The sequence below is a fragment of the Polypterus senegalus genome, chromosome 4, assembly GCF_016835505.1.
Source record: "Polypterus senegalus isolate Bchr_013 chromosome 4, ASM1683550v1, whole genome shotgun sequence".
Taxonomy (NCBI): domain Eukaryota; kingdom Metazoa; phylum Chordata; class Cladistia; order Polypteriformes; family Polypteridae; genus Polypterus; species Polypterus senegalus.
The window spans coordinates 59,732,677-59,752,198 of NC_053157.1; the positions used below are offsets into that span (position 1 = coordinate 59,732,677).

Below are 19,522 nucleotides of genomic sequence, written 5' to 3' on the forward strand. Positions count from 1 at the left end.
ATGCCATAATAATGTTGCCAAAAACACAACTACAGTTGTGGCCAAAAGCTTTGAGAATGACACAAATATTAAATTTTCACAAGTTTGCTGCCTCAGTTTTTATGATGGCAATTTGAATATACTATGAAGAGTGAACAGATGAATTGCAATTATTTGCAAAGTCCCTCTTTGCCATTAAAATGAACTTAAATCCAAAAAACCTATTTACACTGCTGTTATGAAGAAGCTTCAGGTCGCCCAAAAAAGTCCAGCAAGTGCCAAGACTGTCTCCTGAAGTTGATTCAGCTGCAGGATCGGGGCACCACCAGTGCAGAGCTCGCTCAGGAATGGCAGTAGGCAGATGTAAGTGCATCTGCATGCACAGTGAGGTGAAGACTTTTGAAGGATGGCCTGGTGTCAAGAAGGGCAAAAAAGAAGCCACTTCTCTCCAAGAAAAACATCAGGGACAGACTGATAGTTTGAAAAAGGTACAGGGATTGGACTGCTCAGGACTGGGTTAAAGTCATTTTCTCTGATAAATCCCCTTTCCAATTGTTTGGGGCATCCTGAAAAAAGATTGTCCGATGAAGAAAAGCCGAGCGTTACCATCAGTCCAGTATCATGCCAACAGTAAAGCTTCCTGAGACCATTCATGTGTGGGAATGGGCTCACTCACAATTTTGCCTAAGAACACAGCCATGAATAAAGAATGGTACCAAAATATCCTCTGAGAGGAACTTCTCCCAACCATCCAATAACAGTTTGTTGATAAACGATGCCTTTTCCAAGAGGATTGAGCAATATGCCATAGGGCAAAAGTGATAACTAAGTGGTTTGGAGAACAAAACATCGAAATTTTGGGTCCATGGCCAGGAAACTCCCCAGACCTTAATCCCATTGAGAACTTGTTGTCAATCACCAAGAATCGGGTGGACAAACAAAAACCCATCAATTCTGACACACTCCAAGCATTGATTATGCAAGAATGGGCTGCCATCAGTCAAGATTTGGCCCTGAACTTGATTGACAGCATGCCAGGATGAATTGCAGAGGTCTTGAAAAAGAAGGGCCAACACTGCAAATATTGACTTTTTGCATAAACTTAATGTAATTGTCAATAAAAGCCTCTGAAACTTATGAAATGGTTATAATTATATTTCAGAATACCATAGAAACATCTGACAAAAAGATCTAAAAACAGTGAAGCAGCAAACTTTGTGAAAACCAATTATTTGTGTCATTCTGAAAACTTTTGGCCACGACTGTATCTTCGCTTTACTCTAACTTTGCGTGTCTTTTGCCATTAACCTTTAAGGCTTGCCTCTTTAGCAGGGCATGTTAAAGACCGTATAGGCGAAACGACATGCTTACAGTGTAAATTTTCAGCAAGTCACATTACACTTTACATCAGCGGCTTTTTGTTCATTTCATTTCGTTGCCTTTTATGGACAGAACAAGGCGAATGCTGCCACCACGTGGCGTCAGCCATCTAGCGCTGAAGAAAGACACACGCACACACCTTGGGCAGAGAATGGGCGGACGAGGCCACTCCTCCCTCTTGTTGTCAATCTGTGAAGCAAATCCCATGTCTCACTTCCTTTTCGATCAGCTTTTACGGTGGGGGCTGGTATCGGAGGGACTTAGCGAAGAAACATGTGAATAAAAAGCTGGAAATCGAACAGGAGGCTCTTGCAAGCCGAGGGACAACTGCGACCCGACACTAACGCCGAGAGCTGATGGCTAGGGGGAGCGGCGGAGTTACAGAGACGGTAAGGAAGATTGAGAGAGAGCTGTCCGCCGCGGCACCCGGCAGCTCTCCGTCTAGCGAATCCAAAGCAGGCGTAATGTGTGCGTCGAGTAGAACACCGAGAGGCGAATGTGGTCTATCATGTAAGACGGAGTTTTAGCTTGTATTCGTCAAATGCGTTTTATTTTTCAAATGCAGCGCTTTTAAGAATGATTCCTTTGTTGTAGTTAGGAGAGTTTTACTTGCGCGGGATGGCCGCGCTGACAAGCTGACTGAAGGGAACCTCATTTGAATGGGTTTATGGTACCGATGACCCGAACGGCTGGGATCCGCAGTACGACTTTGAACGGCATTTCACTTGCATACCTTATAGACTTTTAAATTCAAACAGGTACGTTTCTCGTATGAGCAGACTGTTGAATTCACATCTCACTAACTCCTGTAGAAGAGTTCACGACTGATTTAAAGAGCCCGCATGTGCTTTGCAGTCTCAGTTCAAAGAGAGTACGCGCGATCTGTGCAGTATGACGATTGCTAGTGTCGTGGAACACCACTTTTGTGCCAGAGGCTGGGGTACGTACGTATTTGAAAGTCAGTCGCAATCTGCCTCTTATAGACTTCTCTTTCGTTACACAGCCTATTTATTTAAAGCTGGTGTCTTTTGGTCCCATGTGCCTTTTGTCAGTGGATAATCAACAACAACAAAACTTTGAGGCTTTTCAATCGACACCATCAACTGAAGAGGTAATGTTCAGTACCCATAAATGTTAAGCGTCAGTAAGCTGTGTTTACCAAGTCTAGTAGTTTGTACCTCTTACCTACTGGGGTTAGCTCCAGGGTTTGGCAGCCTTTAGCGTAAACGCAGCAAGTTGCAGAATGAGCCAGAAGCAGCGGTACTGGCATTGAGTTGCTCCAGGATAGGATCAGTCCATAAAGTATCATATCGAATGTTTATTTTTTCCACTTCAAAAACGGCACCTTTGGCACTAGTAACGTATTGGCCAACATTATTTAAAAATAAAGCTTTCAATTAATTAAATGATTTTCACATTGCCTGTTGGATGTTTATTGTAACTTTGAATTTGTTTTGTATTATATTTATATAAAATGTTTATATCATTGATTAGTAAGATAAAAGGTATTATGTCCGACTCCCCAGCCCACCTGTGGAAATCTCTGCAAGATGAGATATTCACCTAAAAATATTGAAATATTTAAAAGGTTAGAAAAGGTGTATGTTCAATTAGTCCAGGATAATATTGGTAAAAGTCTGCCAGGTTTTAAAACATATTTTAAGTTGTTCCTTGTAAAGCAAATGCAATTTTATTTAATTTAAAACCAGACATCCTTTACTGCAGCCTCATGGCTACAGTGCCCTTGATTCCCCTCCTGCACCTGGTTCTCTGTCTGTTGTTTGCTTCCCTCCCTGTGTCTGTGTGGGTTTTCTCACCCACATTCCCAGATGTGTGTTAGGTTAGTTTGCAGTTCCAAACTGCCCCTGTGGGTATTTGCATGTGCAGAATTAGTTCACTTGTATATATGTACAGAGTATGGTGAAATTTTTACTAAGAGGGTTCTGCAGCGGACTTGTGTGTTGTTCAGGACTGCTTTCTTCTTTGAGCCTGAAGATACTGTGATAGGCTTATTTGGCACTGAATTGGACTAAGCTGGTTTGAATAGATTATCCTTTGCACAGTTACTGAAAATGTATTTGTGTTTTCAATTTGAGCAAAATGAGATAGTTTTAGCAGTGTAGTGCAAGTTAAAACTGGTTAACTAGTAATGTTTCATTGGGTGTTGCTGCAAAATCATGTTAAAGGATTAGAGGTTAGTCTGATCCACTATTGTATAATAAGCAAAGACTTTATTGCAGTGGGTATCAGGGAAGGGACGTAATGAACACATGAAACCCAAGGAAACAGGCTAGGATATCCATACATACATATAGTTTGGATCAAAAGAAACAAGTACAGTGCAATATTTTGAACTGAATTAGGCTATGACTCGCCAAACTTGGGAATAGGCTAACGTTCACCCATTATTGGAAAATCTAATGAAATTTCCAACTTTCCAACCTTGAAAATACACATGCTTTAGAAATATGTTTTGTATCTTTATTGCAACTAATGAGTAGAATATCTGCATCAGATAGTGAGGAAAGTTTTAGGAAAGTTAACTGAGTTTCTTTTGGAAAAAGTCTAACTTCTATGTAAAAGGACAAATGCTGTTGAATGTGATTGTGCACATTTACTTGTGGGGAAATATTTTGCCACCATATCTTTTATTGCAAGTGGAAAGAGAAAAAAAAATGGCCTTTTTATATTGCCATAGTTTGTTTCAGAAGAGAATTAAAAATAGATCACAGAAAATAATAATGAAGGTCAGTATTTTTGTTCAGAAAAATCAAAAACTTGGACAAATTTTCAGGCACTCTATAACTATTACTTAGTTCTGCACATTTTAGAAAGGATGGCCACCTCTTTCAAGCATCTAGCTGCATCTTTATTACTGAAACTTTGACCACTGTTGAAATGCAAATTGTTTATATTCTCCTGAATTAAAAGGATGTCTTGACACAGGTTTTAAAGTAAATTTAAATCTGAGCTCCTTGCTATTTAGTTCAGAGCAGTCCAGTGCGCCTTGCATCCTGTGTCATTCCTGGACGCTTTGTGGATAAGTACTGAAAACAGGAGAATGGGGCAGGTACGTTTCATAGTTGGTTTAGTATTCTGTTTCATCACAATTTTCACATGTTTAATTAGACAAAGGTGCATATAACTATGCTTTTGAAAATAGACTGGAAACAGAATAGTTGTGAGAGTGAGGAAAATGACTTTTGAAATTGATTTAGTATACTGTTTCAGTAAGCCTCGCATGAAGGTACATTTTTTCATGATATCCTTTAGGTTACATAGTGGGCAAATGTAAAGTAAAAGCTAAAATTACTATAGAAATGGGTGGAAGAATTCATTTTTGAATGCGGTGGGTTGTAACTCTATTGATTTATTACAGTTTTTAGTCTTGCTTGTGTCTAGAGACACACACACACAGAAATATTGAAATGTGTTGTAACAATTTGAATTTCTACTAAGTATTTTGATTATAGGTACCAACCTATCCAGTTCTGTGGCCACCTACTTTGAAGAATATTCATAGCCATTACAGGTCATTTGTAAAAAAAATCCTGCCTTCTCAATAATACTTAATTTATAAAACACAAGGACCTTATGTTATGGATATTTTGTTAACATTTGGAGACAAGTTAGCAGTGTTATAGTAATCATATTAAAGGATCAATAGCAGAGGCTGCGTATTGCTTAGTTACATACGTGTAGGTTTTGCCGATTGTTCAGTCAAAATTCTAGTCTCTGGAAACAAATTATGACTTTTTTATTATACTTCTAATATTACCTTTTGAAAAATTATTAATTTGTTCTTGAAACTAAATAGATTTTCTTTGTTTATTTCTTTTTAACCCATTTTAAAAGTTCAGTACCTTCATATAATATTAGAAAATGTAATACAGTAAAGTCAAGCAGAAAGTAATCTGTTGAATATATCTGCAGCACTAAATTTCAGTGATAATTCAGAAAAGGTAATTTGTTTTTCTTAAACTGGTGGCAAAAACCTCATTAGCTGAAAATCTGAAAAAGCATTTATCTCCTAATTGTGGACTAGTCACAAAGAACCTTAACCTGCTGCATGCTTGATAACACCGTCTTGTGTGTGGGTGTTTGTTTGAACTCTGATTACAGTCTTGGACATCTGGTTTTGGGCCAGTGTGTATAGCAAGCAAAGAATTAGCACTGGGGACATAAACAACAAAAGGAGTGTCCATCCAAATATATCTACTGTCTGTGTAATGTATATGCTTTTAGTATTGTATCCAAGAGTGGTTCACAAAGTGTGGCCATTTATGTTTTGGTATAGGCTTTAGGATTAGACTAATGTAATATTATATAGAGATTTGAAGAAACTAGTTAATGTAATGAAGCACCTCCTCCACATCTTCTGAGTGTGCTGAAAATGCTTTAAAATGCTTATATCAGGGCTATTCAATTACAAATTTAGTTGGGCCAGATTTTCAAACCAAGAAATTTAACAGGAAATGACAAATTTTAAACCAATACAAATAAATGTATTGAAAAACAAGTAATGTTTATTCTTTGCTTCCCTTTTAAATTTGGTCTCGTCTGACATGGGCACTTTAAAAAGTACATAACAACAATGAAAAGGCTATAACTGAATAGAATCTGAGGTGGTAGCAATACTTTTTTTTTCCTCTTTTGAAATACAGACATAAACATTTTGGCCTAGGCATATCACGAAGTGCATAAAAACAAAACAGTGCACAGTATTAGCAATAATATTTGTTTCCTTTTTAAAATAAAATAAATATTTTGGTCATATATGACCCAGGCACATCACAAAGTGAATTTAACAGATTAAAAAGAATTATCAATACTATCAAAACTATTAGTGCACAAACCCATAACAAGTGATAACTGTTACTAATACACATGAATACAACATCTGCTGCACATGGAGGGAACATAGGTTCATTTTAAATCACCACATGTGTGATTAGCAGTGCCTTTTTGGTTAACAAAAAGGTGTCGGTATGCATATGTTGCGTTTGGATCAATTTTGAGGTAATGTGAAGGTCTATAGAGGCCGAGAGCCCTAGTGCTATATGTTTTGTTTATTTGGTTAAAAACATAATGTTTAAATTTTTAAATTGACAAATCTTCAATAATAATAATAATTAGTGCTGGGCAGTGATTAAAATTTGTAATTATGAATTGTCAGTACAAGCACATTGTTATGCGCAAAGATTCAGTAATGAACTTAAAAGTGGTGTATTGCATGTATTTGGTTTGCAAACACTTTAAACAAATAAGGTGCTTTTTAACAGCAGTATTCCCTTTACATAGAAGCAGTTAAAATATTTCTTGATTTCTTACATACAAAATTAGTGGCTGACCATGTTGTCTCACAGTCACAAGAAGCTGGTATTAAATCTTTGGCAAACTCCTCAAAGACGGTTACCAAGCATTTTCCCTGTGTCTATGTAAGTTATTCTTCTGAACTGAAAACTTTTCTGTATTTGTTTAACTGGATGCTCTAATTTAGCCCTATGTGAGTGATTGTGGGTGTGTGCACAAGGGCTTTCTTCAGTAGGTTTAATTAGCTGTGGCTTAAGAAAAAGAATTAAAGTAGATCACTATAAGAATGGGTAGATGAACTGTGTTGATTTTACTTTTTCTTGTAAACAAGTCCAGTCTAAAACTGAAGCAGAGAGTTTGAAAATAACAGTTAAGACATACAGCTTAATAAATCTGGCTGTGCAGGGGAGACTGGAATGCATAGAGTTTTGATAAAGCAAAGTTTAGGAGCATACACTGATACAGCACATTGCTGCACCCACCACAACTCAAATCAACTCAGGATCCCAGATTAGGACCTGAGTGCAGCCATGCAACGGTTAACTCCTCAGTACCACACTATTTCAGATGGAGTGGAACAGTGTGAGGTGTTTTTTTTTAATGGTGGCTGGAGTACCGATTCTGCCACCAGCATTCAGGTTTTTCCCTGCTGACTAGAGGGCCTACGTGCAGGGCTGGATGCAGAGTGACGTCCTATCCAGGATGGAGCAGTTCCAGGTTAAGGGTCTTGCTCAAGGGCCCAATGAAGTAGAGTCCCTTTTGGCATTTACGGGATTTGAACCGGCAATCTTCCGATTACCAGTGCAAATCCCTACCTCAGAGCCACTACTCTGCAAAGTTTAACCATATATATGATTAATAATGGACTGATTATCTGCTATTTATGGCGGTGTTGCATATACTTCTCAAAGTGCTTTCTTCATATATACAGAACATCCAAGTACAAACCCCACTCCCCAACTTGGTGTCTTTTGTGCAAAAATTCTATCTCGGCAGGATTCAAGCCTGAAGTGGTGCATGCTCACTTTAGTAATAAATGTAATAATGTTATGTATAGAAAAATAATGTAGCAACCACTGCAAGGACTTGAATTAAACATGAGAGAGCATAAGCGGCAAAAGAAAATTAATGCAGAATTTGAGAAGCTAAAAACGTATAACTTACCAATGAAAGTTTCTTTATTACCAGTTAGAATACTAACATTTTACACTTATTATATCATATTGTTTACAATTCTTCGTAAAGGTTATTTGTAAATTATTTATTCATTTTTTGCTTACCAAGTCAGGGTGCCAAGCCATCGATATCTTTAAACAATGCAGTTAATGCTAAATTTCTGGGCTGTTGGAGGAAAATTAGAGTCCCTTAGGAGAAAACTACAACATCACAGGAGGAGCATGTAAACTCCATACAAAGATGATGAGCAGCTCAGGATGAAAGCCTATTCTGTTTGATCTGTGAAGCAGTCTTGCTAAATACGATATTGCTATGTTGCTCATAATCAAAGCCACTTTGCAGTATTGTCCTTACTTTCTTCTAAAGCCGCCAGATATTTATTAAAAGTCCTTTGCACAGCTTCTAATGAAGGAACCAGTTCATAGGAGCAGCATAAGTAGCAAAATCCTATATCCTGTGTCAATTACATCTAGGGATTATGACCTTTAAAATCGGATGTCTGTTTAAGTGCTGTGAGACTTGCCCGGACACCACCAGTCGGAAACCACACCTTTATAAAGTTCACACGTTTATTATTCATAAATAAACACAGTCCCAAAACACCACACAATGCACACAGCAATAATCACCCCAATTCAGTCCTTTCTCAGTCCTTAGCTGCCTTTACTCTCCTCCTGGGAGCTTTGTCCAACTCCCTCTCCCGACTCTGGCTCTCAGATTGCTGGAAGGCATAGCCTTTTATTCATGCACGGATGTGCTCCAGGTGTCTAATGACGTCTTTCCAGCAGCACTTCTTGGTGTGGCGGAAGTGCTGCCCTTTGCCCAGGAAGCACTCCGGGGGTCCCTGGTAGGTTACTCCGCCATCTTGCCGAGTCCTATGAGGTTTGAGGCACCCCTGGCCTCTCCTGCCCTCCGGTTGCCCGTTGTGGCCCGGAAACTATTCTTGCGACCTTCTGGTCCTTTTAGGTGTCCCTGCCGGGTCAGAACCCCAGTCGTCTGTGACAGTGCATACTACATACTGGTGCATCTCAATAAATTAGAATATCATCGAAAAGTTAATTTATTTCAGTAATTCAATGCAAAAAGTGAAACTCATATATTCTATAGATTCATTACACACAGAGTGATATATTTCAGGTGTGTATTTTGCTGATTATGGCTTATAGCTAATGAAAACCCAAAATTCAGTATCTCAGAAAATTAGAATATTGTGAAAAAGTTCAATATTGTAGACTCATGGTATCACAGTGCAATCAGCTAATTAACTCAAATGCCTGCAAAGGTGTCCTGAGCCTTTAAATGGTCTTTCAGTCTGCCAGTGGCACTGGGACACTAGTGTTTATTGATGATGTGACACAGGACAAAAGCAGCCAATGAATTCTGAGGTGTTCAGAGACATATTGTCTGCTCAAATCCAGCTAAATGCAGTCAATTGATTGAGCGGCGTTTCATGATATAGATGGACAATAACCCAAAACATACAGCCAAAGCAACCCAGGAGTTTATTAAAGCAAAGAAGTGGAAAATTCTTGAATGGCCAAGTCAGTCACCTGATCTTAACCCAATTGAGCATGCATTGAGCCCCTGAAATTAAGGGATTGTGTTAAAAAAAATGCTTTTGTTGCCTCACATTTTATGCAATCATTTTGTTCACTCCACTGAATTAAAGTTGAAAGTCTGCACTTCAACTGCTTAACACTAGAATTACCAGAGCCTACGAAAAAACTCGTAATTCTGTCCCACCTTAAACTGCTTCTTAAATCCCTTCACACCTCTCCGCCAGTGCACTTTGTCTTCTAAATGTGCTGATAAAGAGAAGCTAGGAGCAGCCGGCTATTCCATCCCCCCACCAATTTAGAACGTGCATGAACTTCAGCTTGATTGAGTATCTGGGAGTGAAGTGGAGTTTTAGAGTGGAAATAATAGATCGTTGTTTGGAACACACGCATTTCATGTCTGTTCTGTTTCTACAGTAATCTGTGTCAACACATTGTTAAAACAGAAACGTTTTTATATTCTAGTAGTAGATGACAAAATGTAGGCATAAACTATATAGTGTATGAAGCCTGAAGTCCAAATAGCAAAGAAACATTTTCACAAGAATAACACAATTGTGCTTTTATTCAAAAATATAACTGCAGAAACAAAAAGCCGCCTTAACATGCGACATTGACAGCGGTTTATTGTAACTGCCTCCGTGGTTCAATAGACTCAGCCCCCGCTTGGGAATCAAGAGGTCACAAGTTCGATCCTGCGCCCCTCCGTTTTGAGAAGTAAACTGCTCTTAGTCTTACTGTTTTAGAATAAAAGCATACATTTGATTTCAGTCTGTAACAGCTGGTGCAATTTATGATCCTTGTAAAGGTTTTTTATTCACTTTTCATTCTCTCAGTCGCGTTCAGAATCAATCCATACAACCCCATCTGACACGGCTGTTTTCACTAAAGATGCGCTATAGCTCTGCAGTGTACCACGATGCATACTAACGCCCCCCACCAACCGGGCTCTGACACACAAACGCTGGTGAAGCTGCCTTCTTCGTATCTCACCGTCACTTGCTTTTCTTTTTTTTTCAGTTTTATTGAGTGTTCCTGCCAGTCCCCGCATGTTGCTGTATGCTGTTTCTTTTGTACTCCAGGACATGCAGAGGAAAGAATGGTAAAAAGCAGTAACATCGGCGCTATATGCAATCATCAGACACTCCCCATCTGCCCGTGTCGTTCAAACACAGGAACATATATTGGTGTAAAAGTATAACAAAAGTGCACTTTTATTCAAGTGCACTTTTTCCATCGCCTTTTCCTGTAAGAAGCAATGTACACACTTCTCTCTATGCTGTGGTTTCTATTATTCTATTTCCAGCGATAGTTTAAGCCTTAAAATACCCCTCCCACACACTTTAAACACATGTAAACTTATTAAAATACACTTTGTAAACACATATTATATGTGGATGTCAGGCTAAGGATATGAGTAACATCTCTTTATTATAAAAAAAAAAATCTTATCAGGGAGACGAGGCCTGATCCTCTTGGAAGACAATTTGACATCCCACGAGAGACATTTTAACGTCACGCAAGACAAGTTCGTGAGATAGAATGACAACTGCTATACAGGCTTTCAAATGATTGAGCAACAAGCAGAACAGGCATCTTGGCAGAAGCAGCACAAAGACAGTAGCTGATCCGTCCGCTACCCCTTAGCTTGAGTTCAGCTCCCCCCCTTCACAACATGAGCGGGTGAGACGCGAAATGGCAGGACCTTAACACGTCTTCAGGATGGTTGAGCGAAGCAATCAAAACCAGATCATCTTGGAGAGACACTTTGACAACACACAAGACCAGACATTACAAGCTTAGGAAGTAAAAGCCGTGATACGGTGACTTATGCACATCATGCTCTGCTTACAAACAATTTAAAACAAGTTCATGGACATCTAACCTAGACGTTGTTGGAATGCTTTTGGCAGAAAAATTCAGGTGCTCCCAGCTCTTAAAACAACGACAAGTAGAACACTGAAGCTGCAGCAAGCCAGCAGATGATCTGAGCGCTTCTCCTTAGCGGCAGAGACGCAAGTAGCAAAAGGACAGCTACTCTACAGGCTTTTAAGTGATTGACGCAAAGCGCGACAAACAGAACACACAGCTGGCTGGTAGCAGCAGTAGTAAGACAGCAGCTGAACCAATCGCATCTCTTTAGCATGCGTTCAGAACCCCCTTCACAATGTAAGCAGCATTTTAAGTCCCGCGAGGAAGATTTAACCACGCCCGGGGCAGCAAATAAAGAACAAATTGTTTTTTAAAAAAGTTTTAAAGTAAAAATGAAAATAATGCATATGTAACAATTCCCATGAAAATAACAATCTCTTTAAATTATTTATCTGGTAAACCAAACCCAGGGGTGGGCGAGTGAAGCGAGCAAGGTCAGAGCCCCCTAGTAATAATAATAAATCCGTGATGTAGTGGGGGCATGCTAGTTGAACCGCGATATAGCGGGGAATCAGAGTACTGTATATTCTACTAGTCTGTATATTCTACTAATTAAAAAAAAAACAAACCAGATACTACAGTGTAGTGATGCAGTACAGATACCACAGCTAGATACCATAGGTGCAGAGGAACTGGATAAACCTCTGACACTTTCTGAATTACTAAACCCTGTAAACTCACTTCAGAGTGGGAAAGCAGCAGGCCCTGATGGCTACCCTGCTGAATTATATAAAAAAATTTAAGTTAAGTTAGCTCCCCTATTATTAGGAACATTTTATAGAAACCAGAGACAATAAAATTATATCTCAAACTTTTCACCAAGCAATTAAGTGCCATCTTTCCTAAGAAAAATAACTTATTATAATGTGCAACATTCAGACCAAACTCCCTTCTGAATAACAATGCTTAGATACTCTCCGAAGTTCTAGCTAGAATGATTGAGAAAGTACTTCCTTCAGTAATATCACAAGACCAAATCAGATTTATTAAAGGCAGACACTTAGCTTCCAATCTTCAATGCCTTTTTAATGTAATACTGTACCTGTATATTCATCCATTAAGTCTAACACCCCAGAGAACTTATTAACTTTGGATGCAGAAAAAAATTTGATAAGGTTGAATGGGACTACCTGTTTACCACATTGCACAAATTTGGGTGTGGCCCAATCATATGTACATGGATTAAACTACTGTATACCAGTCTGGAAGCTTCATTTTGTATTAACAACAGACAAGGATGCCCCTGTCACCACTGCCCTTTGCAATCACCATTGAGCCATTGGCTGTTCACTTTTGAAATGCATCTGAGATAAAGAGGATTATCAGAGAAGGACTTGAACAAAAAAAATATAACTATATGCAGATGATATGGTACTATATATATCAGACCCACAACATTCTGGGCTTACAGACCTAAGAACACTAGCAGAATGTCAAAAAATATCTGGACTCAAAATTAATTTGAATAAAAGTGTACTTTTTCCAGTGAACTTTCTAGCACACAACATTAGACTAGACACCTTCCCTTTTATTATCACAGATCAGTTTAAATACCTAGGGGTAAACATCACAAGTAAATATGAAGCTCTGTTTTTAACAAAATTTGTTGTCTGCATGGAAAAACTTAAACAAGATGTGCATAGATAGTCTACCCATTATCTCACTTTTGCAGGGAGAATCAACACTGTTGAGATACATATCCTTTCCAAGCTTCTTTTGCTATTCCAAAGAATCCCCATATACTTTAACAAATATTTTTCTAAGAAATTAGATTTAATCATAACCTAATTTATTTCATCTACGCATCCTAAGGGTGACCCTACAATGACCTAAAGCAGAAGGTGGCATGGCACTCCTAACTTTCAACTTTATTACTGGGTAGCAAATATGCAAGCTATAAAAATCTGGACACTGATGCAGATAGGTTAACACGTGCAAGCTTGGTCTGCAATAGAAATATAAAATCCTGCAGTACTTCTTTATATTCTTTGCTTTGTACCCTAATCTATACAAGTTATCGTTGATATACTAACAAACCATTTGTCCTTCATTCACTCCGAATATGGAACCAATGTAAGAAAGCACTTCAAGACTGTGAAGCTTTTATCTGTTGCACCTATACATGATAACCACCTTTTTTCACCCTCTCAAAATTACACATTTTTTAATGTTTGGAAAGCGTATGGGATTAAATAACTTACAGATTTGTATATAGATCATGTGTTTGCATCCTACAATTATATTTCAAAATTAATTATCAACACAAGTTTTCCACTACTTTCAAATTATAAACTTTACTCAACAGAATCTGCCCAGTTTTCCTCATCTGCCACCTATTTCTATTCCAGAGTAAATACTGATCAGTCTTGAAGACTCAGACAGCATTTCTATAACATATAAAAACATTTTAAAGTCCCTTCTTTTCAAAGATCCTAGAGTACAATTGGAAAATAATCTCTTGCACAACATTTCAGAAAAAAATGTGCAAAGCACACAATTATCAAAATTAAAATCTTTTATAGAGTACATCTGTCTTGTTTAAAATTGTCCAAAATGTTTCCAGGGCAAGATGCAACACGTGAACGTTGCAAATGAGCTCCACCCTCACTCGGCTACATGTTGGGGCATGCACCAAATTAACATCATTCTGAACCAAAATGTTTAAATGCTTTTTGGACAGCCTTAGTTCACAATCACTCCTAATACATTAATATCTGTGTTTGGCACTCACAGATGGGCTTAAAGTGGAGAACGACAAACAAGCTGTAATTGCCCTTACCTCACTACTAGCATGTCGACTAGAAACATTTAAAATATAATTAAAATTTGAATATTCGCATACACATTGAAATGCGTATATGAAGGAACGGGTTAGACCAGGTTTTGAACTTGACCTTGGAGCTGTAAAACAGTAATGTTAAATTCTACCCATTAGGTTATTGGACCTATATCGCTATTCTCTTTTTTTTTTTTTAATATAATTTTATTGTAATCATTCCATACAAATCAATTTTTACAAAAAGTAGGACTGAGAACAAGTTGACCCCCAACCCTGAAACAAAGAGCATGGCCAACGGAGTAAAACTTAAGGCTTGTAAACACACCTAAATTGATAAGTTTGATAAGCCAATAGAGATGAATGGAGAAGAAAAAGAAATGCAGAAATAATTGCTTCCTCTGACTTTAAGAGTTTATTCTAAAATATTACTGATTAGATCTTGCCATGTTTTGAAAAAAAAAATGTACAGATCCTCTAACTGAGTATTTGATTTTTTCCAATTTAAAATAGTATAAAACATCGGTTTCCCACTGACTTAAAAGAGGAGAGTTAGGATTCTTCCAGTTTAGCAAAATAAGTCTGCGTACCGAAAGTGTAGTGAATGCAATCACAGTTTGTTTGTCCTTCTCCACTTTAAACCCATCTGGAAGAACCCCAAACACCGCTGTTAATGGGTTAGGAGAGATTGTGACACCAAGGCTGTCTGAAAGGTAATTAAAAATTTTGGTCCAGAATGATGTTCATTTGGCGCAGAACCAAAACATGTGACCCAGTGAGGCTGGGACTTCATTGCAGCGTTCGCAGGTTGGATCTTGCCCTGGAAACATTTTGGAGAGTTTTAGGCGAGACAGATGTGCTTGATATATAATTTTGAGTTGAATAATTGTATGCTTTGCGTATATATGGAGCTCGAGTGAATTCACTGCATTGCTACTTTCCACTCCTTTTCTGATATATTGATTAAGAGATTTTTTTCCCCAGTGTCCTCTTGGATCTTTGAAAGGGAGGGACTGTAAAATAACTTTATATATTGCAGAGATGGTGTCTGAGTCCTTGGAATTGAGTAATATTTTTTTCCAGCATGGACGAGGGTGCAAGATGAGGAAAATCGGGCAGGTTCTGTTTAACAAAGTTCCTAATTTGAAGATAGTGAAAGAAACTAGAAATATTTGAAATGCAATTAAAATTTGAATATTCGCATATGCATTGAAATTCGGATATGAAGGAACTGGTTAGACCAGGTTTTGAACTTGACCTTGGAGCTGTAAAACAGTAATGTTAAATTCTACCCATAAGCTTATTGGACCTATATCACCATTTATCTTCTTGTCACAACAAGTCAACATCAATGCGTACAAGGCTAAACACTGATGAAAATCACCTAGTAGATTAATATAAAGATTACAAGATGAACTGACTTTTGTAAATGTTAGCCATTAATTTTTCCTTATAGCATGGCATAATACAATGTACTGATAGTTATTCTCATTGAAAAAAGTCCATATTTTTTTGTATTGTGATGACTCCGATTATGAGGTTTCAAATGAGGATTTTGATCTGTCAGAAGAAAGTGTCAATGAGAGAATTACTGAAATAGAGCATCCGAAATTGCAAACAGCATGACTTAGCAATACATGCAATTTGTTGAACTAAATTGTTTAATTTTCTTCAAAATTATATCTATAGATTTTTATCATACATTTGTCATTTATTACGTTTATTTGCTGCATTTGTTGTGCTTTCTCCAATTTGAGTAATAAAGGATGTTTTAGTAAAAAGTTTTTCTGAAAATAATCAGCCTACAGCCATGACTGAAACATTTAATCTTCTTCACTTCTGCCTGTTAAAAAATAAAAAAAATACACAGATAACTAATATGTCATGGTATTGTAATTCATCTTGGGTAATATAAATTTCTACTATTCTTGTGTATTTTTTGTATTGCTAAAGATACATTTTGGAGGGGTGATTGTTCATCTGTCATGTAGTAATGGCATGACGTCAATGCAAAGGGCATTTTAGCCAGTGTAGTTTTTATACCAGTATAAGCAATAATTTTGTTTATGGTATGTCCACTTTTGCAGTTTTTTTGCTATAAAGATACAAAGAATAGGTAGCAGCTAGCATTATGGGATAGGTCAGGTTTCCAATATCATTAAAATGACATTTCTAACTAATATGTCAGTCCATAATGCTGATGTAATATTTTTGAGTTTTTGTCATTTTCAGGCAACTAATAAAATGCAGACGTCTGATGGAGTTTGCCTCTCCCCAGTGTTTCTCCCACCTTCCCATGGGAGCAACCAGAGGCCATCTGGGTATGTCCCTGGAAGAGTAGTGCCACTTCGATCTCCACCACCACCAAAGATCAAACCTTGCAATGAAGGAAGTTCTACAGTTACATTTGCATTAGATGAACGAAACCGTGAAAGAGCAGCTGAGATAAAAAGAAGAAAGAATTCCTTTATTTGCATTGCTGTCTCCCTTTTTGCCTTCTTCGTAGTACTCATTCTATTTTTGACCTTATCAACTAGAAGCATTGATGGCAAGTATAAAATACCTATTAACTCTATGTTAATACTTATTTTTTATTTATTAGATGACCTTTGACAATTACATTGATTCCATTCACATGTATTAATCTCATTTATTAAGATGATTTTGTGGCCAGAATGAGAGTCCTTATCTTAGTACTTTAAAATTTAATGATACTTAAAAAACTAGCCAATACATTGGATTTTGGAATTCAGCTGGAAGAAAACATGTTAAAATCAAAAATGATATTTGAAGTTTTAACTTATTGCATAATTTGAGAATTAACCTTTTCTTTGCTGGTGGTACATCTAATTTGTGAGGTAAAATATATCTTTATAGCATTCCCTAAAATGATTTTCTTCTTTTCACTTACTAAATTAAGTCTTTGAATTGTAAATCAAACCTCCTTTACATAAAGGATCACGGGAATCATGAGAAAATATATCAAGTCACATAATTGAAGTCCAGGCATTGAATAGTTTTGAAAAATTGTTCTACAAGCTATTAGGAAGAGGTATCTATTAACTAGGCCGACATTCTTACTGAACTACTGAAGTTCTTTTCTCATTTGTAAAATGTCTTTTCTGTTCACACAAAATATGAAGGCAGTTTTTATGTATTTATTTTTGTCCTAGAAACTGAAACTGAAATAGTAAACCCATTTTATTTTAAACATGAATGTTCAAAATACTTAAGTCTTGTTGGGATAAAAGTATTATTAGAGTATTGAATGAATAAGGTGGCATTACTTTAATATTAACATGTTGCTATCATTTTGAGTAATTTAAGTATGAAACTAAGAGAGTGGAGTAGTTTTGCTATATTTATGCTGAGAGAATAGCTTTTAAGTTGGTTTTGATTTAGAGTAGACAATTTACATTTGTGATTATTTTCTTGGAACATTGAAAATCTGTAGTACTATAATGTGAAAAACTATTAAGGTAGGTCATTACATTATGATTATAGGTACTGCGACAGTGGGCACCTCTGTTTACCTACCTTCCATGGAGTGAAAAAGCAAAAACAAAACTCTTTATAAAAAGAATTAATTTGTTTTGTAAGCAACAAATAACTCCCCCAGTCATCCACTAGGCAATCATCTGTTCTTTCTTTTTTTTCCTGTAAAATGTGCCTCTTCCTGACCAAATGAAACCCCAAGATCAGCTGGCATATGACCATCAAAGAGTGGCTATATACTCCATTCAGAGGCTGCTTCCAGGGCACTCCCAAAACCTCTTCTGCACTTTTGGAATCAGGAAATTTAATATAGCAGCCCTAGGTCTCTCTACATTCTCATCCCCCAAAATACACTTAAAGAGCCAGGTAGACCTGTTGTCTCTGTTGTGTGTGTGTGTGTGTGTGTGTGTACCCAAATAACATAGGTGCCTTGTGTTGCTAGATGGCAGTTTAGAGGAATTGACCAAGGATTGTGCTCATCTTTCTTAAGTTCTGCTTGGTCAGCGTTCCAGGCCTACTTGACAGCTGCTTGGCATCTTGTCTAATAAACATCGTGGGTACCACTGGTGCTCCCACCAAGGTTGTAGCTCTTTCATTTGTGCTAGTGTTGCTAATCCACAGCCCTTCCTTGGCACCCAACACATCTACACAGCATACTGCCCCATCGGCTGTCTATTCACATTGGTATCAAAGTGACTTTCCTATACTTTCTCACAAATGGATTTTACCAGGCCTGCTTCCATATGCCTCCTTTTTTCTGATGCATCTTTCTCTGGCACCCCATCACTGTACATATTGACTGCTAACAGTGTCTGATTTTTAAAGTACTAGTCTTCACAATTCAGCCTCGTGAAAGCTGAAGTTGGGCAGAGTTTTTTATCGTTTTGCATCATATTAAGCAAGAAAATTCTCCAGAAGGAGATTTTTAAATTGTTTTGCTCAGAATGAAGATATGAGCCAAGATGGAACTGAACTTTGAAATCAGTCTGTTTGACAGTAGGATAGATGGTTCTGTGAAAGTATAGCTACTACCATTTTGCAACAACTCCATCCAATCTCAAACAGAAGTTGCAACAACCATGTCCTTTTTTTGGTGACAAACATGAAGTTGCAATCTTAAAAGATTGGCATAGATGAAATGAAATTTAAATACAAAGTATTTATTATGTTTGGTCATGTGAACCAAGGCATTTCTTAGGTACAACATTTTTATATACAGTAGTTCAAAATAAAATTTTTCTAACCTTAAAGTAATATGGAAATAAATGATTAATGTACAAAAAGCATATATGTTGCTAAAATAAGCTTAAAAGGTTTTGTGGTTATTACAAAAAGAATGGATGAGTAGATAGTTCAATTAACATTCCACTGAAAAATTGTGAGTTTCAGGCATTTGTTGATTTATTGGATTGTTTGATGTCACTAAGAGCCTGTGAAACTATTGTACGTTAGTGGCAGGCTAGCTAATCTATGTCATCCTGTAGCTACTTTTTGGAATTTTTTTTTTTGTTCTGGTTTTTTTTTTGAATGATACTTTTTTTTCTTAGTTTTTAAATTTTTCTTTGTTTTGCTAATTGCAGAGAACTGCCCAGACCAGAACCCAGTCCTTCGTACCTGGAATCTAGGCCAACATTTGGAAAAGACCGTGATTATTGGCAAAGGGGAACATTTTCTTTTGAGCAGTTCTGTTACAGTACACTCAATTGTTATTAAAAAAGGAGGTATGCTTCATTAATGGTAGGATGGGGTGGGGTGGTGTGAATTACAAATAATGGCTTTCTTGACCTCTTGTCCTTTCTGTTCTTTGTATGCTGCATTTATTTATGTGTTGCACACATTTTTATCAGTTTTTGTTTAGGGCAAATACAGAGTATATAAAAAAAATGCTTCAGGTAAAACTTATTAAAAGAGATTG

The 19,522-nt window shown here is 37.2% G+C and overlaps 1 protein-coding gene across 2 annotated transcripts in view; it reads left to right on the plus strand.

The window, feature by feature from the left end:
• The first annotated feature begins 1,514 nt into the window (after nucleotides 1–1,514).
• The window catches only part of cemip2 (cell migration inducing hyaluronidase 2), a 180,536-nt gene continuing 162,528 nt past the window's right edge, over nucleotides 1,515–19,522 (plus strand). The window contains exons 1-3 of one of the 2 annotated variants that reach the window (XM_039750731.1): nucleotides 1,515–1,748; nucleotides 16,345–16,660; nucleotides 19,188–19,328. In XM_039750731.1, coding sequence (XP_039606665.1) covers nucleotides 1,716–1,748; nucleotides 16,345–16,660; nucleotides 19,188–19,328 — 490 coding nt within the window. In that variant the 5' untranslated portion in view covers nucleotides 1,515–1,715. Of the gene's footprint in view, nucleotides 1,749–2,013; nucleotides 2,118–16,344; nucleotides 16,661–19,187; nucleotides 19,329–19,522 lie in introns of those variants that run through there. The other variant, XM_039750732.1, reaches the window with a different exon arrangement.